At 40.9% G+C, this 17,266-nt stretch overlaps 2 protein-coding genes across 3 annotated transcripts in view; one reads left to right on the top strand and one right to left on the bottom strand.

Annotated features, from left to right (window-relative positions):
* Window positions 1–7: 7 nt before the first annotated feature.
* On the bottom strand, window positions 8–12,294 carry dhx29 (DEAH (Asp-Glu-Ala-His) box polypeptide 29). The gene is made up of 28 exons (XM_042508917.2): window positions 11,979–12,294; window positions 11,279–11,352; window positions 10,908–11,021; window positions 10,683–10,812; window positions 10,440–10,579; window positions 10,222–10,365; window positions 9,735–9,861; window positions 9,483–9,641; window positions 8,626–8,800; window positions 8,039–8,159; window positions 7,523–7,906; window positions 7,171–7,437; window positions 6,923–7,066; window positions 6,091–6,267; window positions 5,751–5,891; window positions 5,523–5,664; window positions 5,302–5,422; window positions 5,089–5,173; window positions 4,794–4,882; window positions 3,408–3,536; window positions 3,209–3,284; window positions 2,876–3,100; window positions 2,585–2,721; window positions 1,900–1,990; window positions 1,501–1,791; window positions 1,298–1,429; window positions 1,077–1,173; window positions 8–362 (listed from the first exon to the last, which is right to left on the bottom strand). Exons 1-28 carry the CDS (start codon window positions 12,151–12,153, stop codon window positions 316–318), a joined length of 4,134 nt encoding a protein of 1,377 aa, XP_042364851.2. The 5' UTR covers window positions 12,154–12,294; the 3' UTR covers window positions 8–315.
* Window positions 12,295–12,351: 57 nt separating this feature from the next.
* Window positions 12,352–17,266, top strand: part of mtrex (Mtr4 exosome RNA helicase) — a 28,834-nt gene continuing 23,919 nt past the window's right edge. For both annotated transcript variants that reach the window (XM_088070598.1, XM_042509839.2), the window contains exons 1-9: window positions 12,352–12,495; window positions 12,856–12,996; window positions 13,809–13,875; window positions 14,187–14,249; window positions 14,639–14,751; window positions 15,349–15,523; window positions 15,683–15,773; window positions 16,841–16,965; window positions 17,125–17,223. In XM_088070598.1, the coding sequence (XP_087926724.1) occupies window positions 12,395–12,495; window positions 12,856–12,996; window positions 13,809–13,875; window positions 14,187–14,249; window positions 14,639–14,751; window positions 15,349–15,523; window positions 15,683–15,773; window positions 16,841–16,965; window positions 17,125–17,223 (975 nt within the window). In that variant the 5' untranslated portion in view covers window positions 12,352–12,394. The remainder of the gene's footprint in view (window positions 12,496–12,855; window positions 12,997–13,808; window positions 13,876–14,186; window positions 14,250–14,638; window positions 14,752–15,348; window positions 15,524–15,682; window positions 15,774–16,840; window positions 16,966–17,124; window positions 17,224–17,266) is intronic.

Below are 17,266 nucleotides of genomic sequence, written 5' to 3' on the forward strand. Positions count from 1 at the left end.
TGAAAGGTTAAAATAAAAATGCTTACAGCTTTATTTCCACATTTGGCAACATAGTTTTCTATTTTTTCTCTTAAATTTAAGCATGAATTTTTGCATTTCATATGATACAGTCCTCCTCAATGTGAGTAAGAGTTCATGGTAATCATCAGTTCATCATGAGGAAGCCCACATCTGTTTGCAGGTGCTGCATCCTGAACAGCAAATAGGAAACACTTTTCCTGAAGACGACTGGACACAGGGGTCTGTCTATAGTGTAAGAAAAGATACTGATATGCAGGTTCTTCCGAGGCAGTCGGATCTTTTGGCGGTCCAATGTCACTCTGATTTGATCAGATCCAGAATGATCTGGATGGTCTTCTCACCTATAGCAGACAGACAGGATCAGATCAGATCTAACATATTTTCCCTTTATTTTTACCTGCAGTTTGCTTAAAATTGTATAGTCTGATGACATTAACATGTATGTGATTTCTTTGTGTATTTTAGAACATTTCAATACAAAAAATGCACTATTCTGTAAACCATTGGGTCCCAACTGGTCTAGTCATGGGTCCAAATTTCTTCTTTGTTGTTAGTTCAAGGTCCTCATTTAATAAATTACCAAATATTCCATTTTATTTCAGAAAATGTATACAACACCTTGGCTTTAAACACAGAAATAAAACATTCTGCAAAAATAAACATATACAGCACTTAAAATTAAAGCCCTTTGCTGGAAATTCACTGTATTTGAAATTAAAGGGTGTTTTATTCTTTTTACAAACTTGACACATTTAAGTCACTTACAACCGACTTTTGGACTGTGACTCACCAGTTAGGAGCCACTGCTGTGAACAACAGAAGTACAGGTAAATCTCTTTATAATGATCTCTTTATAATGCCTTCCGTCTATGAAGTGTTGTCAAGAATGAATGAAAATGTATGCCATCCAGTCTTTATCTGCATTTTTGTCTTGATTTTTCAGGTTTTGCAGCACAGCCATGGACACATTAAACAAAAATGTTTTTTTATTTATTTTATGCTGCTTACTCTGCTTCAAAAAATGCCATTTGTCGTGCTGTGATGCTTGTGTTTACCTTCAAGATTCATCCTCGGGGTTTCCAGTTTCTTTTCAAGCAAAGAGTCCATCAGCTTCCTCAGATGTTTGAAGATCACACCGATGCGTACAGGAGCCTTTAAGGATGAACAACATATTGATTTTTTTCTTTTAAAAAAAGAAACATTCAGCAAGGACACAACTGCTGCTGCTACAGGAGGGGACAGAAGAGGAGAGGGAACGGGCCCAGTGACCTCTGACCTGGAAGTGGATCCATCCGTCCAGTGTGATGAGCCTCTCTCTGTGCTGGATATCGATATCACCTCCGAACAGCAGCAAGGGGAAAGGAGGTATCAGCGTGGTGTCTCGCAGGTAAATCTTAGTGTACTTCACCTGTGGATGAACATGTATCAGCACATGTGTGACTCAGTGAAAAGCAGATATTACACACTCTTCACCCGTACCTTTTCCTGGTACAGCAGCCAGCCGTGTGTCTGCAGGTTGCGGTTCACGGATGACGGGTGGACCTGAGCCTTGCCCTGGGGTGTCTCCACCGTGCAGGCCACTCGCTCCAGCACATCCACAGACGGGGTGCACAAGAGCCGGGCCACGCTGTCGTAGAGCCCCGCCGTCAGCACTGCGTTCAGGACAGAGATCTGCTGCTTGGAAAGTGCTGCCTCCTGCAGCTTGGAGGAAGAGCGAGACGACCAGAAACCCGCCTGCTCGACCATCTTTATCAGCTCGTGCTTCACACCCTGGATAAAAGATGGAGTCAAACACATGGGATCAGACAGGTGGGGGAAGAGGGGGGATAATCTAAATGTGTGTGTGTGTGTGTGTGTGTGTGTGTGTGTGTGTGTTACCTCTATTGTAATGAGAGCTGTACGATTGAGGAAGTGTTTTCTGCAGAAGGCCATTTCTGCTCTCTGTCCCTCAGTCTGTGAATTCTTCCACCTGACAGTGTGAGAAAAAAAGGTCATTACTGTTTTTGTCAAGCATACGACTGGATGAATGTCGCTGCATGTTGTTGCATGTATCAATAATTTATAGTAAAGTAAATAATCAGATAATGGGAGCTGAATCCAGATAGAAAGTGGATAAATGGATTAACCAGTTCTAATAGTTTTTGTTTCAAATTGACACCGAAATTTACTACAAAAGGCAGAACAGTTTCCTGCACTATAGCACAAATCTCACTTGTTTTTTCAAAGATGTATGATGTCCACTGGAATCCTTCAACCTCATACAGAAGAAAAATTCACGACTGTTAACAATCTACAGCAGAAAAAAGGAAATATTCAAGATCTATTTAAGTTAAATGTAAGACTATTTATTATCTTCTGACGTCTTATTTTGGAGGAACTTAATTTAATGGTTTTCAAGACTTGATCAGTACTCTTCATCTCTTCTACCTCTTAAAGAACTGAAGGATACTCATAAAATCAATACTGGTGTGTGATCAATCTGAAATGCTTTCAAAACCCCCAAATATGCTCTTAATGTAGCTCTGCAGTCTGCGTTTGAATCCAAGACTTAAAAAGTCCATACCCCAGATATGCGTTGTATATGGTCAGGTGATCAGAGTTGGCCAATGCCAGGGCGGATTTGGCCAGGTTGGCTTCCTCCTTCCTGTTCATCGGTGTGGAGAAGGGAGACTTCTCTGACATGGCTGCTGCGATGGTTGCCTGAAATCAATCTCTAATTAATATATAGTGCATAATAAAGATATAATATAACAACAGTAGTGGTTACAAAATAAAATAACATGATATACTCCTCACACAGTCACAAAGACTTGTGGAGTGTTTGTTTTGTGAGTAAGGAGGCAATGGTACATACTATGGGCTCCAGGCAGCCGAGGATGGCTCCATAGATGAGCATCTTGCCTATCTTCACATTGACAGGAAGACCTGCCAGGTGGTGTCCCAGAGGGGTGAGGACATGACTGTCTGGGTGACATGCACCAATCCTCCTCAGCAGGCTGACGGCGTTACTGACTGACTGAGGTTGAGGAGCATCCAGGGCCCGGCTCAAAAAGTCCTCCGGGGAGCCGTACTGACATTTCTAGGAGGGGGAAAAACACCTTAAATAGAAGCTTCAGTAGTGTTTCCACATGTAGTAGTTTGTTATTGTGTGAATCTTTATTTTTGCGTCTGAGTCTGGTTTATATACCATAATATGAAGGCAGAGCTCCTCCAGTGGGACCCGTAGAATCTCTGGAATGGAGTACTCCATGAAGGCGTCAAACCTGAGGTCAAGAGGGTCAAACGGGCAAAATTGACCAACACATCCTTCATATCTAATGGAAAACTTTTTTTCCTGCTTTGTATTTCCATTCCCTTCTCTTTATAATGGATGATGACCTCCGTACCTGAATTTTGGGTAGAGCCGGAAGCAGAAGCCGTTTCGGACACGTCCCGCTCTCCCCTGCCTCTGGAGGGCGCTGGCTTTGGAAACAAAAGTTTCCACCAGAGAACTCATCTGGCTGCTCTCGTGGTACCTGAACAACACAACTGGAGTTTGAGTTCCCTTTTGTTTTTATATTACTCAGATTATTAGCCCTGCAGATGGTACGGTTCTAGGGTTGGGAATGCTGATATGTCCACAACTTTAACTCAGACTTAAATATCTCAACAACTATTGGACGGATTGGCATGAAATTTAATGCAGATATCCATTGTTTCCAGATAATGTATCCCAATAACATGGTGAGACTTTTCCTGTAGCGACACCATGAGGTTGGCATTTATGGTTTTGAGGGACTAGTGCAGCCCCTGTTCAAAATGTGCCTGTTTGGAGCAGGCTCATTGCTTAGCCTCCGGTGTTTTTTTGTGAGATCAGCTCATCCGAACACACTTGATGCTGCACGTCCTTGGATCTGGAGCAATGTGCCTGCCATGACACAGTTGCGTTTTCTAGCAGTGCTGGAGTAAAAGCATCATTTGCTAACAGCTAGCTATTTAGAACCAGGCTATTTCCTGGAACAAAAGTGTTCATTTTGAAAGTTAAATCACTGATGCTTGAAAAGTTTGCTACAATGTAACATCTCCGGTCTCTGTTCTTCTTCGGTTGTTGAATGTACTTGTGAGCGATGAAGAGCTAACTGTGCCCAGAATGTGATTCAGTAGTGTGACAGTTAAAAGGGGTCTCCTCTCAATACACTATACAGTATGTGCATAATTCAATACTAATCAATATAAAAGTAGATGTGAAGAGCTTGCACTTGACACTGCACTTCCTTTAGTCCTCAGCAACACATCCGCCATGTCTGAAGCTGAACTGTTGTCGAGTAAATCGAAGGACAGACAGACAGACAGAGAGAGTCTCCTTCAATTTAAGAAGGATGGCTGGATTTTAGCTAGTGCCTTAAAGTCAAAACTTCCATTTTTCCAGAGAATGTGGACATGCTAACTCACTAAAGTAAGATAGTGAATGTGGTAAACATTGTACTTAACACCCTCATTTTAGCATTGTCATTGTGGGTATGCTGACATGAGCATTTAGCTCAAAGCACCACTGTGCCAAATGCAGCCTTACAGACACACTAGAAAGGCAATAGACTGTTTTTGTTTGTGTGTTTTTTGCTTCATAGTACCAAATCACAGATTATTGGATAAAATATATTTTGGTGACTGAAACCATGAAACTGATCCAGTTATTAATCTCCCATGAAAACAGCCTATCTTTTTAATGTAATAGAAGACATAACAATTCTATAATATGCAAGACATTTCTGGTTTTGTTAATGAGCCCTTACTTATTTTCTTTAGTCTTTCCCGTGTCGATGACGAACACGACATCTGGAATAGTAACACCTGTCTCAGCAATGTTAGTTGACAAGACGAGCTGAAAGGGACACAAAGCAGAGCAGTAGAAATTTTCAGGATTTATAGTACATTTCTTCGGTTGCTAAGTCAAATTAGATTATATATTTATCAACATTTTATTTTTAACAGAAATTCATCTGTATAACAAAAAAGGGCTTTCTTAAATCATATCACATTATGTTGATTGCTTTATTTTCTTATTTCTCAGTGCACGTTTAGAAGTACCTTTCTAACTCCAGAAGGTGGCACTGTGAAGGCAGCAGCCTGGTCCTTTGATGAGAGAGTTGAGTGGAGAGCAACAATCTTGTACCTGAAAGAGCCGGTCACAGTGAGGCCAGTGAAAAAAGGTCAAGTTAAGGGATCAGTTTGTATATTTCACTATGTTTGTTTCGTCAGGACTTTTATTGGTATATACTGCATTATAGCGCATTACATCACCTTTTTTTGTCCCTGAACCGCTTGTCTGAGGAAAGCAGGTCGTAGAGCTGCTGGATGTGAGCCAGACCCGGGAGGAACACGAGAACGGCTCCATCCAACTCTGAAAACTGTGGAGATTTGTCTGGCAGAGCGGAAAGACACCGGAAGTTAACATGCAAGACCTAAACATGTATGAATATGTACCTTGTGCTGCCTGAAACTGGCACAACGCTGTGTTATACCTAAGTAGTCGATGAGGTCAACCAATAAGTCCATGTTGATCTTATTAGGGTTCATGTACTGTAGCACCTGCCGAGTCCTGCTGCTGAAGTGGTCTAGATCTGGACCCAGGTCCCAGCCAGAAGAGTCCCTCACTATCACCTCCTAGAATGGACAGACACTGGTTAAACACAAAGATATCACACCACTATCATGCATACTGTATCACTGCTGCAAAGAGTCAACATTACCTGGTGCTGTAATGTCTTGCCACCTTTCTGTGTGACAGAGATGCTAACTTCCTCTTCTTCTTCAAGAATTTTCTGACAGTACTCCGAGTCCTTTTCCAGGACATACCCCATCTGCTCCACTATGTCTTCTAAGTGGTACACCTAGAAACAAAAACACAGGAGCGTTCACAATGCCCCATTTCTGAGGCAGAGTCCTTGAAATATCATAAAAATACATCAGTGATAGCACTTAGGTCAAAAACAGACACATCATGTCCCTGATATCCACTTCAGATTTCTTGAATAAACAAAGGATAGTTAAATTAGATTCTGTGGACAAGTAAACACAAGCTCCTCTTACCTCCACTGGGAAAGTCCTGCCAGGGATGGAGATGACTGGGCAGCGGTTGAAGTAGTTGGAGAACTTGTCACAGTCCACCGTGGCGCTCATAAGGATCAGCTGCAGGTCTGATCTCCTCATCACGACGTCTTTCAGGATGGTTAACAGGAAGTCTGACTGGACACTGCGCTCATGGACCTGATGGAGGAAGGTGGAAATGAGGAGGAGGAGGTGGGGTAAAATCCTATCCTATTTCAGTTAAGCGTAGAATTTACGATTTTTGGTCCAACAGAAACATCCTTCCTGACTGCATTTAGGGCAGTGAATATGGGGAACAACATAAACACTGAAAAAATTAAGATAGGCTTCTCAAACTGTGTGTCATGTATTAATGGGTAAATATTGACTATGCAGCTGTGGATCAGGTGATGGAGCGGATCGTCCACTAGGTGTTAGTTGGATCTGTGGCTTTGCCAGTCTGCTTGTTGAAGTATCTTTGGGCAAAATACTGAACCCCATATTGTTTCAAAATTGCCTGTAAGTGCATGTGATTGTTAAAACTGTGTAGCAGGTTGTATGGTAGTCTTAGCCATCTTTGTGTGAATGGTTGAATTTGACATGTCATGTAAAAGCTGTTTGAATGGATTAGAAAGGTGCTGTACAAGGGCAAGTGCATAACTTTATGTCCATAACATAAGTCCTCAACTTAATATTTTTTTAGACATTTTTAAAAATACTAAAGACCTACCTTGGTACCTGAGGGTAGAAAGGAAACTAATAGTATGGCATCACACCTGGTGCCGAGACATGTACAATCTGCAAAGTATTATGTTTAATGAGAAAGTGTCAGTACCTCGTCTACGATGATGTGCGTCAGGGAGCTCAGGTGTTTGTCATGCTGTAGTTTCCTGAGCAGAACTCCAGTCGTACAGTACAGCAGGCGGGTCCACTCCCCAGACTGATTCTCCATCCGGATCTGATATCCACACAGCGACGACTAGAAAAGGATTTAAACATGATCATTAAAGCAGGTGACAGTGCATCCTATCAGCATATACAAGAGCAAAGCAAAAGGTTTCTCTGTAAAAAATATATTTCCACCTTCGACCCCGGTCCGTCCTCGCAGCCCAGCTCCTGGCTGACCCTACAGGCCAGGCTCATGGCGGAGATCCTGCGTGGCTGGGTCACCACGATGTTGCAGGGCTTCGCCTCTTTGCCGCCCGTTAACAGCTCCTCCAGGAGGAACTGAGGAATCTGAGTACTTTTTCCGCTGCCTGTCTCACCAGCTACCACCACCACAGGATGGCGCTGCAGTGCCTCCAGGACACGGTGTCGGTGTTGGAAGACAGGAAGCTGCTCTCGCTCTGCCTTGAAGGTAGGATACTTGTTTAATTACTTAGTTTTGGTTGATGCATCTTTAATATGGTAAAGTAGAATACTTCAATGTATTTACCTTCAGTTTTTGGGCCAGTGAGGACTTCTTCAGCTTCATTAAGAGCTCTCTGGATGCCTCAAGTGCTTCTTCCCTCCTTCCTCTTTTCTCACTCTTGTCCTCCTGTTTTTCTTCTCCCTCCCCAATATCGAGACCAGCCAGGTTCTCCCAGGACTCCTCGGGCTCTTCATCCCCAGCACTGCCCTGCCCCTGCTGGCCCTGGGATCCAGACTCCTGCCCTTTGTTCTGGTTCTGCTGCTGTTTGAGTCTGGTCAGGAGCCGGGAGATGAACTGGTCTCGAGGTTTGTTGGCAGCGGTGCGGCTCTCTTCCTGCTGCTGCTGCTCGCTGTCTTTCCACTCCAGCCACACGTCTCTGTAGGTCGGAGGAAGGAGCTGGTGCACTGACTGAGAGTGGATGAGAGTGAGTAAATTATTAGAGGATGACTGGGATTAGCATGAATAAGGATAAAACAGTAAATGTGAGGTCAAGCAGCAGACCTGCAGTAACCTCTACAGGGAGGTTACATGTATTATTACCTGTCCTTTAACCAGGTTGTAGAGTGCCAGTGTGGCTGCCAGATGTTGGGCCTGCATGCTGTCCTCAGTCAGGATCGTTGGACAAACTTCGAGAACATCATCTGCCCTCTGAACACGCACCCTGGTGGATACACACATCAAATCAATTACAATTATTTTTTAAATGTTGTTAAAATGTAGTGGTGCAGATGTAGAAAGTACCATGAAAAGAATACACTCAAGTACAGGTACCTCAAATTTGTACTCAAGCGCAACGCTTGAGTAAATGTACTTAATTACATTCCACCACTAGATGTTTGTTTGGTTTGTCCAGTCTGGGCTACTGTAGCAATATGGCAGTGAACACAGTGATCTGTAGACGTGGATGTGCTCCCTATGTAGATATAAACGTCTCATTCTAGGGCCACAGAAAACAAGACAATTCTTTTTTTCAGGTGATTATACACTACAGAAAACATACATTTTATATTATATTCCATTTTTGCCATTGTATCCCCCTAAATCCTACACATGATAGAATATTTGTCTTTGTGTGTGGCAGTCTTTGTATGCAGAAAAAGGACACAGAAACACAAGCACAGACTTACCTGGCTCTCCAGTATCTACCAGCAGCAACCTTGTGAAAAGCTGGTGGTGGACTCTTGGGTAGGTTCTTTCGGACCCAGTCGATGAGGAACTGTTTGGGAGACTTTCCCGTCCAGCTGCGAGCCGTGTAGTCAAAATTACGAATGTCCTTTGGCTCATTCTTTTTTACAACTGGAGCTGGAAGAAAAGAAAAATGTAACAAAATGATCCAAAAAAAAAGTCTGTTGTTATGAATTTATGCCACTTTGAAATAAAAAAAGCTCTTTAAAATTCATCCATGTTATTATAGTATCTACAGGTGTCTGACACTTCAATTTAATACTTTTTAAGACCTTTTCATGATAAATTTTAAACAAATTTGAGATTGATTTTTGGACAAATCACTGTTTTCCTATTCAGGCATTGCAGGCAAAAATAAAGATAAAAAGTAGACGTATATGTTGTCCTGTGCAGAGGTACCTTTTGCTCTAGGAATATGATTATGTGTAAATGTATGAGTAAATTAGGTTAATGTACATTTTGTCAACAGGTAAGTGCAAGTTTAAAGTAAAGTATTAAGTTCAGTGGTACTGGTGGACTTTCACACAGAGAAGCTTGAGTCACTCTGACAAAAATAAGTGATGAATAGATAGAAGATGAAGAATAGAAGATGAATAGATAAAATCAACATTGTGTGTTGTAATTGAGAACTAAATTAGTCTAGACTAGTCATTAAATTTAAGATTATTTAATGACTATTAAGGTCTAATATTTGTAAAATTGAGCTGAAGACATTTTAAGACTTTTTAAGGACTACATCCTGTTTAAAAGTCACTTGATGAATGACTTTAACTGTAAGGAATTTATTTGCCAAATTAACCTTTCTCCGCAGGTGGAGCCTTTTCAGCTTGTTCAAATAAGTTGAAGCTGAGATCCTCTTTGTCCTCGCTGACAGGAACTATTTTCTTTTCCCTCTGAGGCACATCCACCACTTTTATAGCTGGATTGAACATGGGGTGGGACTCCAGGGGCTTCATTTCTAGAAACAGAAAACACATTTGTTTTAAATGAGACAAAAGTGATTTGGAAGAAACGTTGTAATCTCTGCACGCGTGAGTTAAAGCACGCTTACCTTGCTGGATGATGCGTATCCTGTCCTGTGCCATCCTCTGGCCCGCCTTGTCTCCTTTTGTCTTGGCAGCAGCTGCCATTTCTTTTGTGTCATACAACTGAGCAGTGAGGATCAAATACCTGTCGTTCTACGCAGAAAGAACACACATATTACTACACCATGCCACATAACAGCCTCATACAGTGGCTGAAAAAAAGTTAGATTTTAGAGCTGAAATGTGGTAACTGACAATGTCACCGTCAATCTACAGAAAAAAAAATTGTAGTTTAGCCTGGCTCCACCTGAAGGTGACAATATCCACCTACCAGCATCTCTAAAGCTCACTATTTCTTAACATGTTATATCTCATATGCTTAATGTGTAGAAAACCCAAAAAATCATCTTACGCTTGGCAAGAAAGTAAATAAGTGCATTTCCCAAAATGATGAACTATTCCTTTAATTACATAAAAAGAGATTTCAGCTTAAGTTGTTTTAATTTTACTCACTGGATCAAACTTTTGATCTAGTTCAGGATTATGGGTCTTCTTCCCTTTGTCTTCTACTTCTTCTTCCTCGTCCTCATCACTGCTCTGCTCTGCATACCTTAAGATCCAGTCCTTCATACTTGCAGCTTCATCCTTCTCTGCAGCCTGGAAAACACCATACTTATAACTTTTACAGTATGCATCTGTCTAGCAAACACGCACTTGTCAATAAAACAAACCTTGGTGGTCTCTTTGCGGGTGTTGCTGGGTGCTTTGGGGCTCGGGGCTGCAGGTTTCTGCTGAGCAGGAGGCTGGAACCTCGGCCTGCTCTTCTGATTCTCCTCCTGCATCTGCTGGGCAAAACCTTCAGGCAGCTCCTCTGGTATACAGACGGTACAATAAGAAAGTCAGAGTTTCAACAGTTTTGTGTCCTCAAGAACTGCGCAATGAAGACATCTAAATGACCGCTGACGCTCTATTACCATCTTTAAGGTTGAGGCAGAGCCAGTCGAGAGCAGAGTGGAGATCCCCTCCGTACAGCACACTACTCTTCATCGCCTCCTCAATGTGTTCTCGCTTGAAGTTGAACCTCTGCAGAGCTGTGTACAGGTCCTGCAAACACGAAAAGGACAACATTCAACCATGGTAACACATTCATATAAGTGTGTATTAACTGTGAAGTGTAAGAGGGATGATTTTGTCTTTACCAGCAACTTCTTGTTGGTCAGTCTGCCTGATATGGGCCCTTTGTCGCCATTCTCCTCTCTGAAGTCATTGATCAGCTTGATGATCTTCTTCTCCAGGTCCGCTTGGATTATAACCTGTGTTATATGGATCAAATCCCATTTCATTATTGACATTTTGAAAGTTCTTCAGCATGAAAACATTCTGGACTAAATGGATGAGATTTGCAGCTGGATAGATAAAGGCCGATTACAGTATGTTTAGTTCATTAATATGTAACAAGCTTGTCAACAAAAAGTTACAGATGCAATATTTACTTGTCATGGAGAGAAATTATGTCAAGCTACACAATTATGATAAATTACACAGTTAAGTTACTGAACAAACAACTTACTTTGAGAATTGACTTGTCCGCGACTCCACCTGTGTCAACCTGGGCAGTGTTGGCAAGACTGTAGGTCTTTGGAGCTGGAAGTAGGGACAAAATGGCAAAAAAAAAAAAAAAAAGATATTATTAGAATAAACAGATGATAATGAAGTTTTCTTTTTGTAATATATAATATTGCAAAACTCAGCATATCCCAACATATTCAAAATCGCAATAATTTTGTATCATGACTTGGGTATCGTGATAATATTGTATCCTAGGGCCTCTGCTGATCCCCACCCCTATTGTTTACTTTGAATGTAAAGGCAACTGTACATCACAAGTCACCAGACCCTTACGTCTGTTTAAATATCTGGCAATCTGCAAACAATGCAGCAAGGTGACATAATATCAGATAATATCAGATTGGCATCTGTCATGCTGTAACATGGAAGCTTTTGGTATCTTTTACTTGACAAATAACTTAATAATAATTAAGAATACAATGAGATATTTACATGGTTCCGTGTGCAAAGGGTGTTGTATGGAAATTTGAACAATCTAACACAAATAAATATCATAAATACAACACATTTATGAATGAGTCACTGCATATAGAGTTCAACACAACAGTATGAACACCCAACAGCTCCAACTATATTCTAAAAATGACCGTATCAACGCATTTTCAGCTTCTACAGTGATGTTTCTACAGCTATAATACCACCTTTCGACTTGTTCTCTTTGGCTGGTTTAGCCGGCTTGTTGTTGGCTGTCTTCTTCGGCTCCTCCGCCACGCTGTTCCCCGCAGAGGCACCAGTCCTGCCCGCTGCTGCTGCTGCTGCTGCCGGGGCCACCGGAGCGGCCGCTTGCGCCGCCGATTTCTTCTTCTTTCCACCCATTATGTCACAAAAACACTGCCTGCCAGCTGCTCGGCTATGCGACTATGTGATTCCAAGTCATCGGCAAACTCCTGAAATGTTGTGGTTATGAATAGAGAGCAAAAAATTACGCTAACGTGTGTGTCTCCCCGTATTCATGTCGGGTTGGGTAACTTTTGGACAGCCCAGCTTCCGTACCGGAAGTGTTACCGGGGAGCAAACCTCCTCGTGCTGTATTGTGGGAAGTGTGCCCCTAACAAACATGGCGGACGCCTTTGGAGACGGTTTGTTCAGCGTGTTTGACGATGAACAACAAACGACCACAAGCAAAAAGACACCCGCTTCTCTGACGCCAGAAATCGGGTATAAGCTTCTTTTTTTTTGCATAGTCGTGTTTTGTCGGTTGAAATAAGGACGAACGTGAATGTAGCATCATGTGTGCACGTGCAAGGCAGATAAAACGTCAACCGGCTAGTTAGCTAATGTCGGTTAACTTGTTCATTACACGTCAGATAAAGCACCTGTTTGTGCTGACAGACCTTAAACCAACTAAAATGTTGTTTGCTCTTATATGTATAATGTTACCTTCTGTTTGAGACGTAGACGATCAAAGTTACAAGAGCGTAGCTAGCTAAGCTAACTGTTGATGTGTAACGTCAGATGTTAGCAGGACAGGTTCAGTAAAAGCAGCTCTATGTCCTGTGTGTGTTTTCTGTTTTCCAGGAAACCTTTAACTAAAAATGGCACCGACAAGGATGCTGGTCCGTCTGCCCGGGTCAAGAGGGAGGCAGACAGTGACGGTGGGGAGGAGGTGGCGTTTGGAAAAAAACCTAAACTTGACACAGGCTCTGTCAATGACCTAAAGTGAGTTGAGTTACATCTTAACACTGTTTGCTTTCACTTGGTGCTTTGGTGTTGTTATAACTGATGGAGAGGAAATGTAAGGTCTTTTTACTTGTGATAACATTTTATGCTACTTTATTATATATTTGAAGGAAGTATTTTATGCTTTACCCACTACAGTTGAGAGTCTTTATATTTTTACGGATTAAACTACTCAGAAGTTTACAAAGTGGTTAAAATGATTTCCAACCCGACCAGCTACATTAAAATGTGTCTTACAAATGAAAGCATTTTTTTAATATAGTCCAATTAGCTGATACAACATATAAACCTTTACCGGTTTTTACTAAGAGTATTTCGCATACTTACTTAAGGGACCAGAATATGTTTCCACAACTTCATAATACAGCCTAATAAAAAAGCCCTGCAATACATATTACTCTATGGTCATGGTTGGAAATTAGCACCAGCCACCAGCCAAATGCTGGTAAAATATGAAATTGTGATCATTGTGAAACAATATCTGTAAATAACCTTTGTTGTGTTTTTCTTGGTTGCTTACCATGAACTGGTGCTAGGCTGCTAGCATTGTTTGTTTTGGAAGGAGCTTTGCTTAGACAGAAATACTGACATAAAACATGCAATGGGATTTTTAAAAAAAAAAAAGGGTGTATATTCAATCCATGTATCGTTACACCCCTATTGAACATTATGCCATGTAAAGTAATGACGTTTAGGGTTTTCGGGGGAATAATAGCTTAGAGTTGCTGCATTCTATGTTTTAGAGTTGCTGTATAGATAACCAGTGTTTTTTTATTTATTCACTGCTTCAGCCTTGCAGAATTCATGCCTCAAATCAAGGTGGAACAAGTTGAGACCGTGGAAGGATGCTCACATGAGGTAATTAAAGCAAATTTGCAGATGGATGACGGATGAAGTTTAAAACCAATAAAGTGTTGCCACTACAAGCTGCCAAAGCAGCATCAGTGTGCCCTAATATAGATTGTGCAAGCAGCAAATTTCTGGAACTCTAACGGAGAGATGAACACTACTCTTCCAAAATTATTCCCACATTTGATTTGATGACTGTGATGGAAACCACTGTCTAACACATCAAACCACATTGGCCAAAGACATATCAGGCTTTTTCTTGAATTTGTCACCTGTCTGATTAAAAATTGACTGATAAAAATTCTGTGTTTCTTTAACAGGTTGCCCTGCCTTTAAATGATGAATATAAACCACTGAAACCACGAGTGGGAAAAGCAGCCAAGGTACATTGCATCTTTAGACCAGGTCTTCAACTGATCTTCATCTTCAACTAGTTTAGTTCGTTCAGAAAAGAACATTATCTAATTTTACTGAAATTGGTTTTTTTTTTTTGTTTTTTTTTTTAAAAAAAGATTAATTCAAACATTCATTATTTTTTGTATGACATCTTTTATCTTCTCTATGAGGGCTATAAAGGACACGTTTTAAACTTACAATTGGAACCATTTTCTGAACTTAATTATGGTGTACACTTTATACTTTATTATTATTACATGGTCTTTATAAGGAAAATACTTGCACGTTGTTGTCACATCTTAACACTGCATTACTTAATGAGGACTTCTTCAGTATGGATTGTTTTCTTTTTTTTCACGTCTTGCTTCTCTTGCAGGAGTACCCTTTTGTTCTTGACCCGTTCCAGCGTGAGGCCATCTTATGTATAGACAACAATGAGTCTGTGCTTGTATCTGCTCACACCTCTGCTGGCAAGACTGTCTGTGCTGAGTAAGTATATTAATAGTTGTGGACAAAATGAATTGCTTACTGTACTGTTGAGCCTTGTCTGGAGAGCTACAGCCATGTACACGAGACCAAAGAATGCAGTTAAACCCAAACTACAACAAATACAGCTTGTTTTCATTAAGTGAAGTTGATTTTGTTATATGAATATGACTGTGAGTTTTAATATCTTGGACTATTGGTATTGGTGAATCTTTTATCTGTGTTGTGGTATGTTGTTTGTGGTACATGATGGGACACTGATGCGTTTTATGGCATCCACATATTGCAGTTTTTACTCAAAGATGAAAGATAAATAAGATTTTAGATCAAAGAGAGAATAGGAAGATAGAATAATAAGATGCTGAGTTCGCTGGACTATAAAGTGCAGCAAAGAAAGTTTTGACAATAAAATGTCATTATGTCAGCATAAACAGTAATGAAGTAACATGTCATACTCAAAAGTACAACTATATGACTGTTAAAGTGAGCAGAGAAAATGTTATTCGTGACATCAGTTTAACTATTTATCCAACTTACTTTCAGCTGCATTTGTTTTAACTATGGCTCTGTCAATCCATCTCTTAAATCCTCTTCTTGTAGATATGCCATTGCACTGGCCCTCAGAGAGAAGCAGAGAGTGATCTTCACCAGCCCCATCAAAGCCCTCTCCAACCAGAAGTACAGAGAGATGTACGAGGAGTTTCAGGATGTGGGCCTGATGACTGGTGACGTCACCATCAACCCCACTGCCTCCTGCCTCGTCATGACAACAGAGGTGAGACGTCCAAAAAGGAGGAGTTACTGTGAGATATGTTGAATGTTACCTTTATTGTAGAGTGGTCTTTATAAGGTGTTTTGGGGGCTCAGTTTGCAGCTGTGAAGGAGAATCAGCACTGACAGTTTGATCTGACATGATAAACTGCTTTTCTCCCAGATCCTGAGGAGCATGCTGTACCGAGGTTCTGAGATCATGAGGGAGGTCGCGTGGGTTGTCTTCGATGAGATCCATTACATGAGAGATTCAGGTGAGTACACTAAACAAACCACACAGTCATACTATTGATTTACCTTCAGTGTGGTTTGGAAAATCAGCACTCCTACCAAAATCAGTCATATGAGCAGATTCCTTTTTAGGTGGTACGTACAAGTGATTTGAGATCGTTTTTTGCAATCATCATATTACTTGCACTCAGAATTTTCAGAGTCATGTACTGATAATGTGCCTTTCTCCACGAGGAAAAAGTACTCATATGGCCCTGAAGTCATAGAGCCAAAATCTGAATGATGAAGTTAAATTATGATCATTTTTTAAAATCCAATACATAACTAAAGCAAGCTTCAAGCATAACAGGTAATCTGTTCTCAATATGTATATCACTATTATGGCATGACAATTTACTGCAAGTTTGTTTTTAGATTTTCTCATATTTATTGCTAGATTTCCACACAAAAACTTCTACCCACAGAAGTCGCTGTCCAGTATCATGCTCTGTTGCATCCAACAGTGTAGCAACAATTAATATAGACTGTAATATTCTCCTCTTTTAATATCATGTGACTTTTGTGTCCGCTTGGTCACCTTTCATGTTGAAAAAAGATGCTTTTGAGCCTCTTTGTTTCTGTCATAGCACAAGCGCTGCTCTGATGGCTCTTCATTTACAGCTGTGTTTTTAATATTGTGTCATTGTTTCAGGTCCCATCATACCATGACTGAATTTGCTGAACTTGTTCTCTTTCTTTCTGCTGATTCAGTAATAGAGGCCTAATGGTGCAACATTCTTTTTACTCTGATAACATTTTTGTGAATTACATTTGCCCACAAATGGAGCAGTTTAGGTAGCCTTATATGGCAATTTTAGGGTTGTCAAGTATGATGGAGATCCAATCTCATGAATGTGCACGTCCTCATTAAGAAGTGGGATTCATCAGGTGGACACAAGTCAAGTTTCCATAGCTAAGAAAGTTCGGTGAATCTGACTTGGACCAATCATATGAGTAAACCTCACAAAAAAAAAAAAACGGAGAAAGATTTTGGATAAGAAAGCACTTGTTTTAGCTTGTTATAAATCCCTTCGCTTTTTGTGTATTTCAGAGCGTGGTGTTGTGTGGGAGGAAACCATCATTCTTCTTCCTGACAATGTGCATTACGTCTTCCTGTCAGCCACCATCCCCAATGCCCGACAGTTTGCTGAGTGGATTTGCCACCTACATAAGCAGGTGGGATGATGTACTGTTATCGTAAGGGTTAAGTTACCTTCTCCTGTGTGTAACATGAGCTGGTGATAATTATCCATCTATGTGATAGGATCAGGATATTGTGCATGTTCCTTGTTGTTACATAATTAATGAAGTTTTTCTGTCTCATGTCTCCTTTAGCCATGCCATGTCGTCTACACAGATTATCGTCCCACTCCGCTGCAACACTACATCTTCCCAGCAGGGGGCGACGGACTCCACCTAGTTGTTGATGAGAACGTAAGAACACCTACAAACTAAGTTATGAAAGAAAGTTGGCTTA

The sequence above is a fragment of the Plectropomus leopardus genome, chromosome 20 (genome assembly GCF_026936395.1).
Source record: "Plectropomus leopardus strain MGB_pleo_1.0 chromosome 20, ASM2693639v1, whole genome shotgun sequence".
Lineage (NCBI taxonomy): Eukaryota > Metazoa > Chordata > Actinopteri > Perciformes > Serranidae > Plectropomus > Plectropomus leopardus.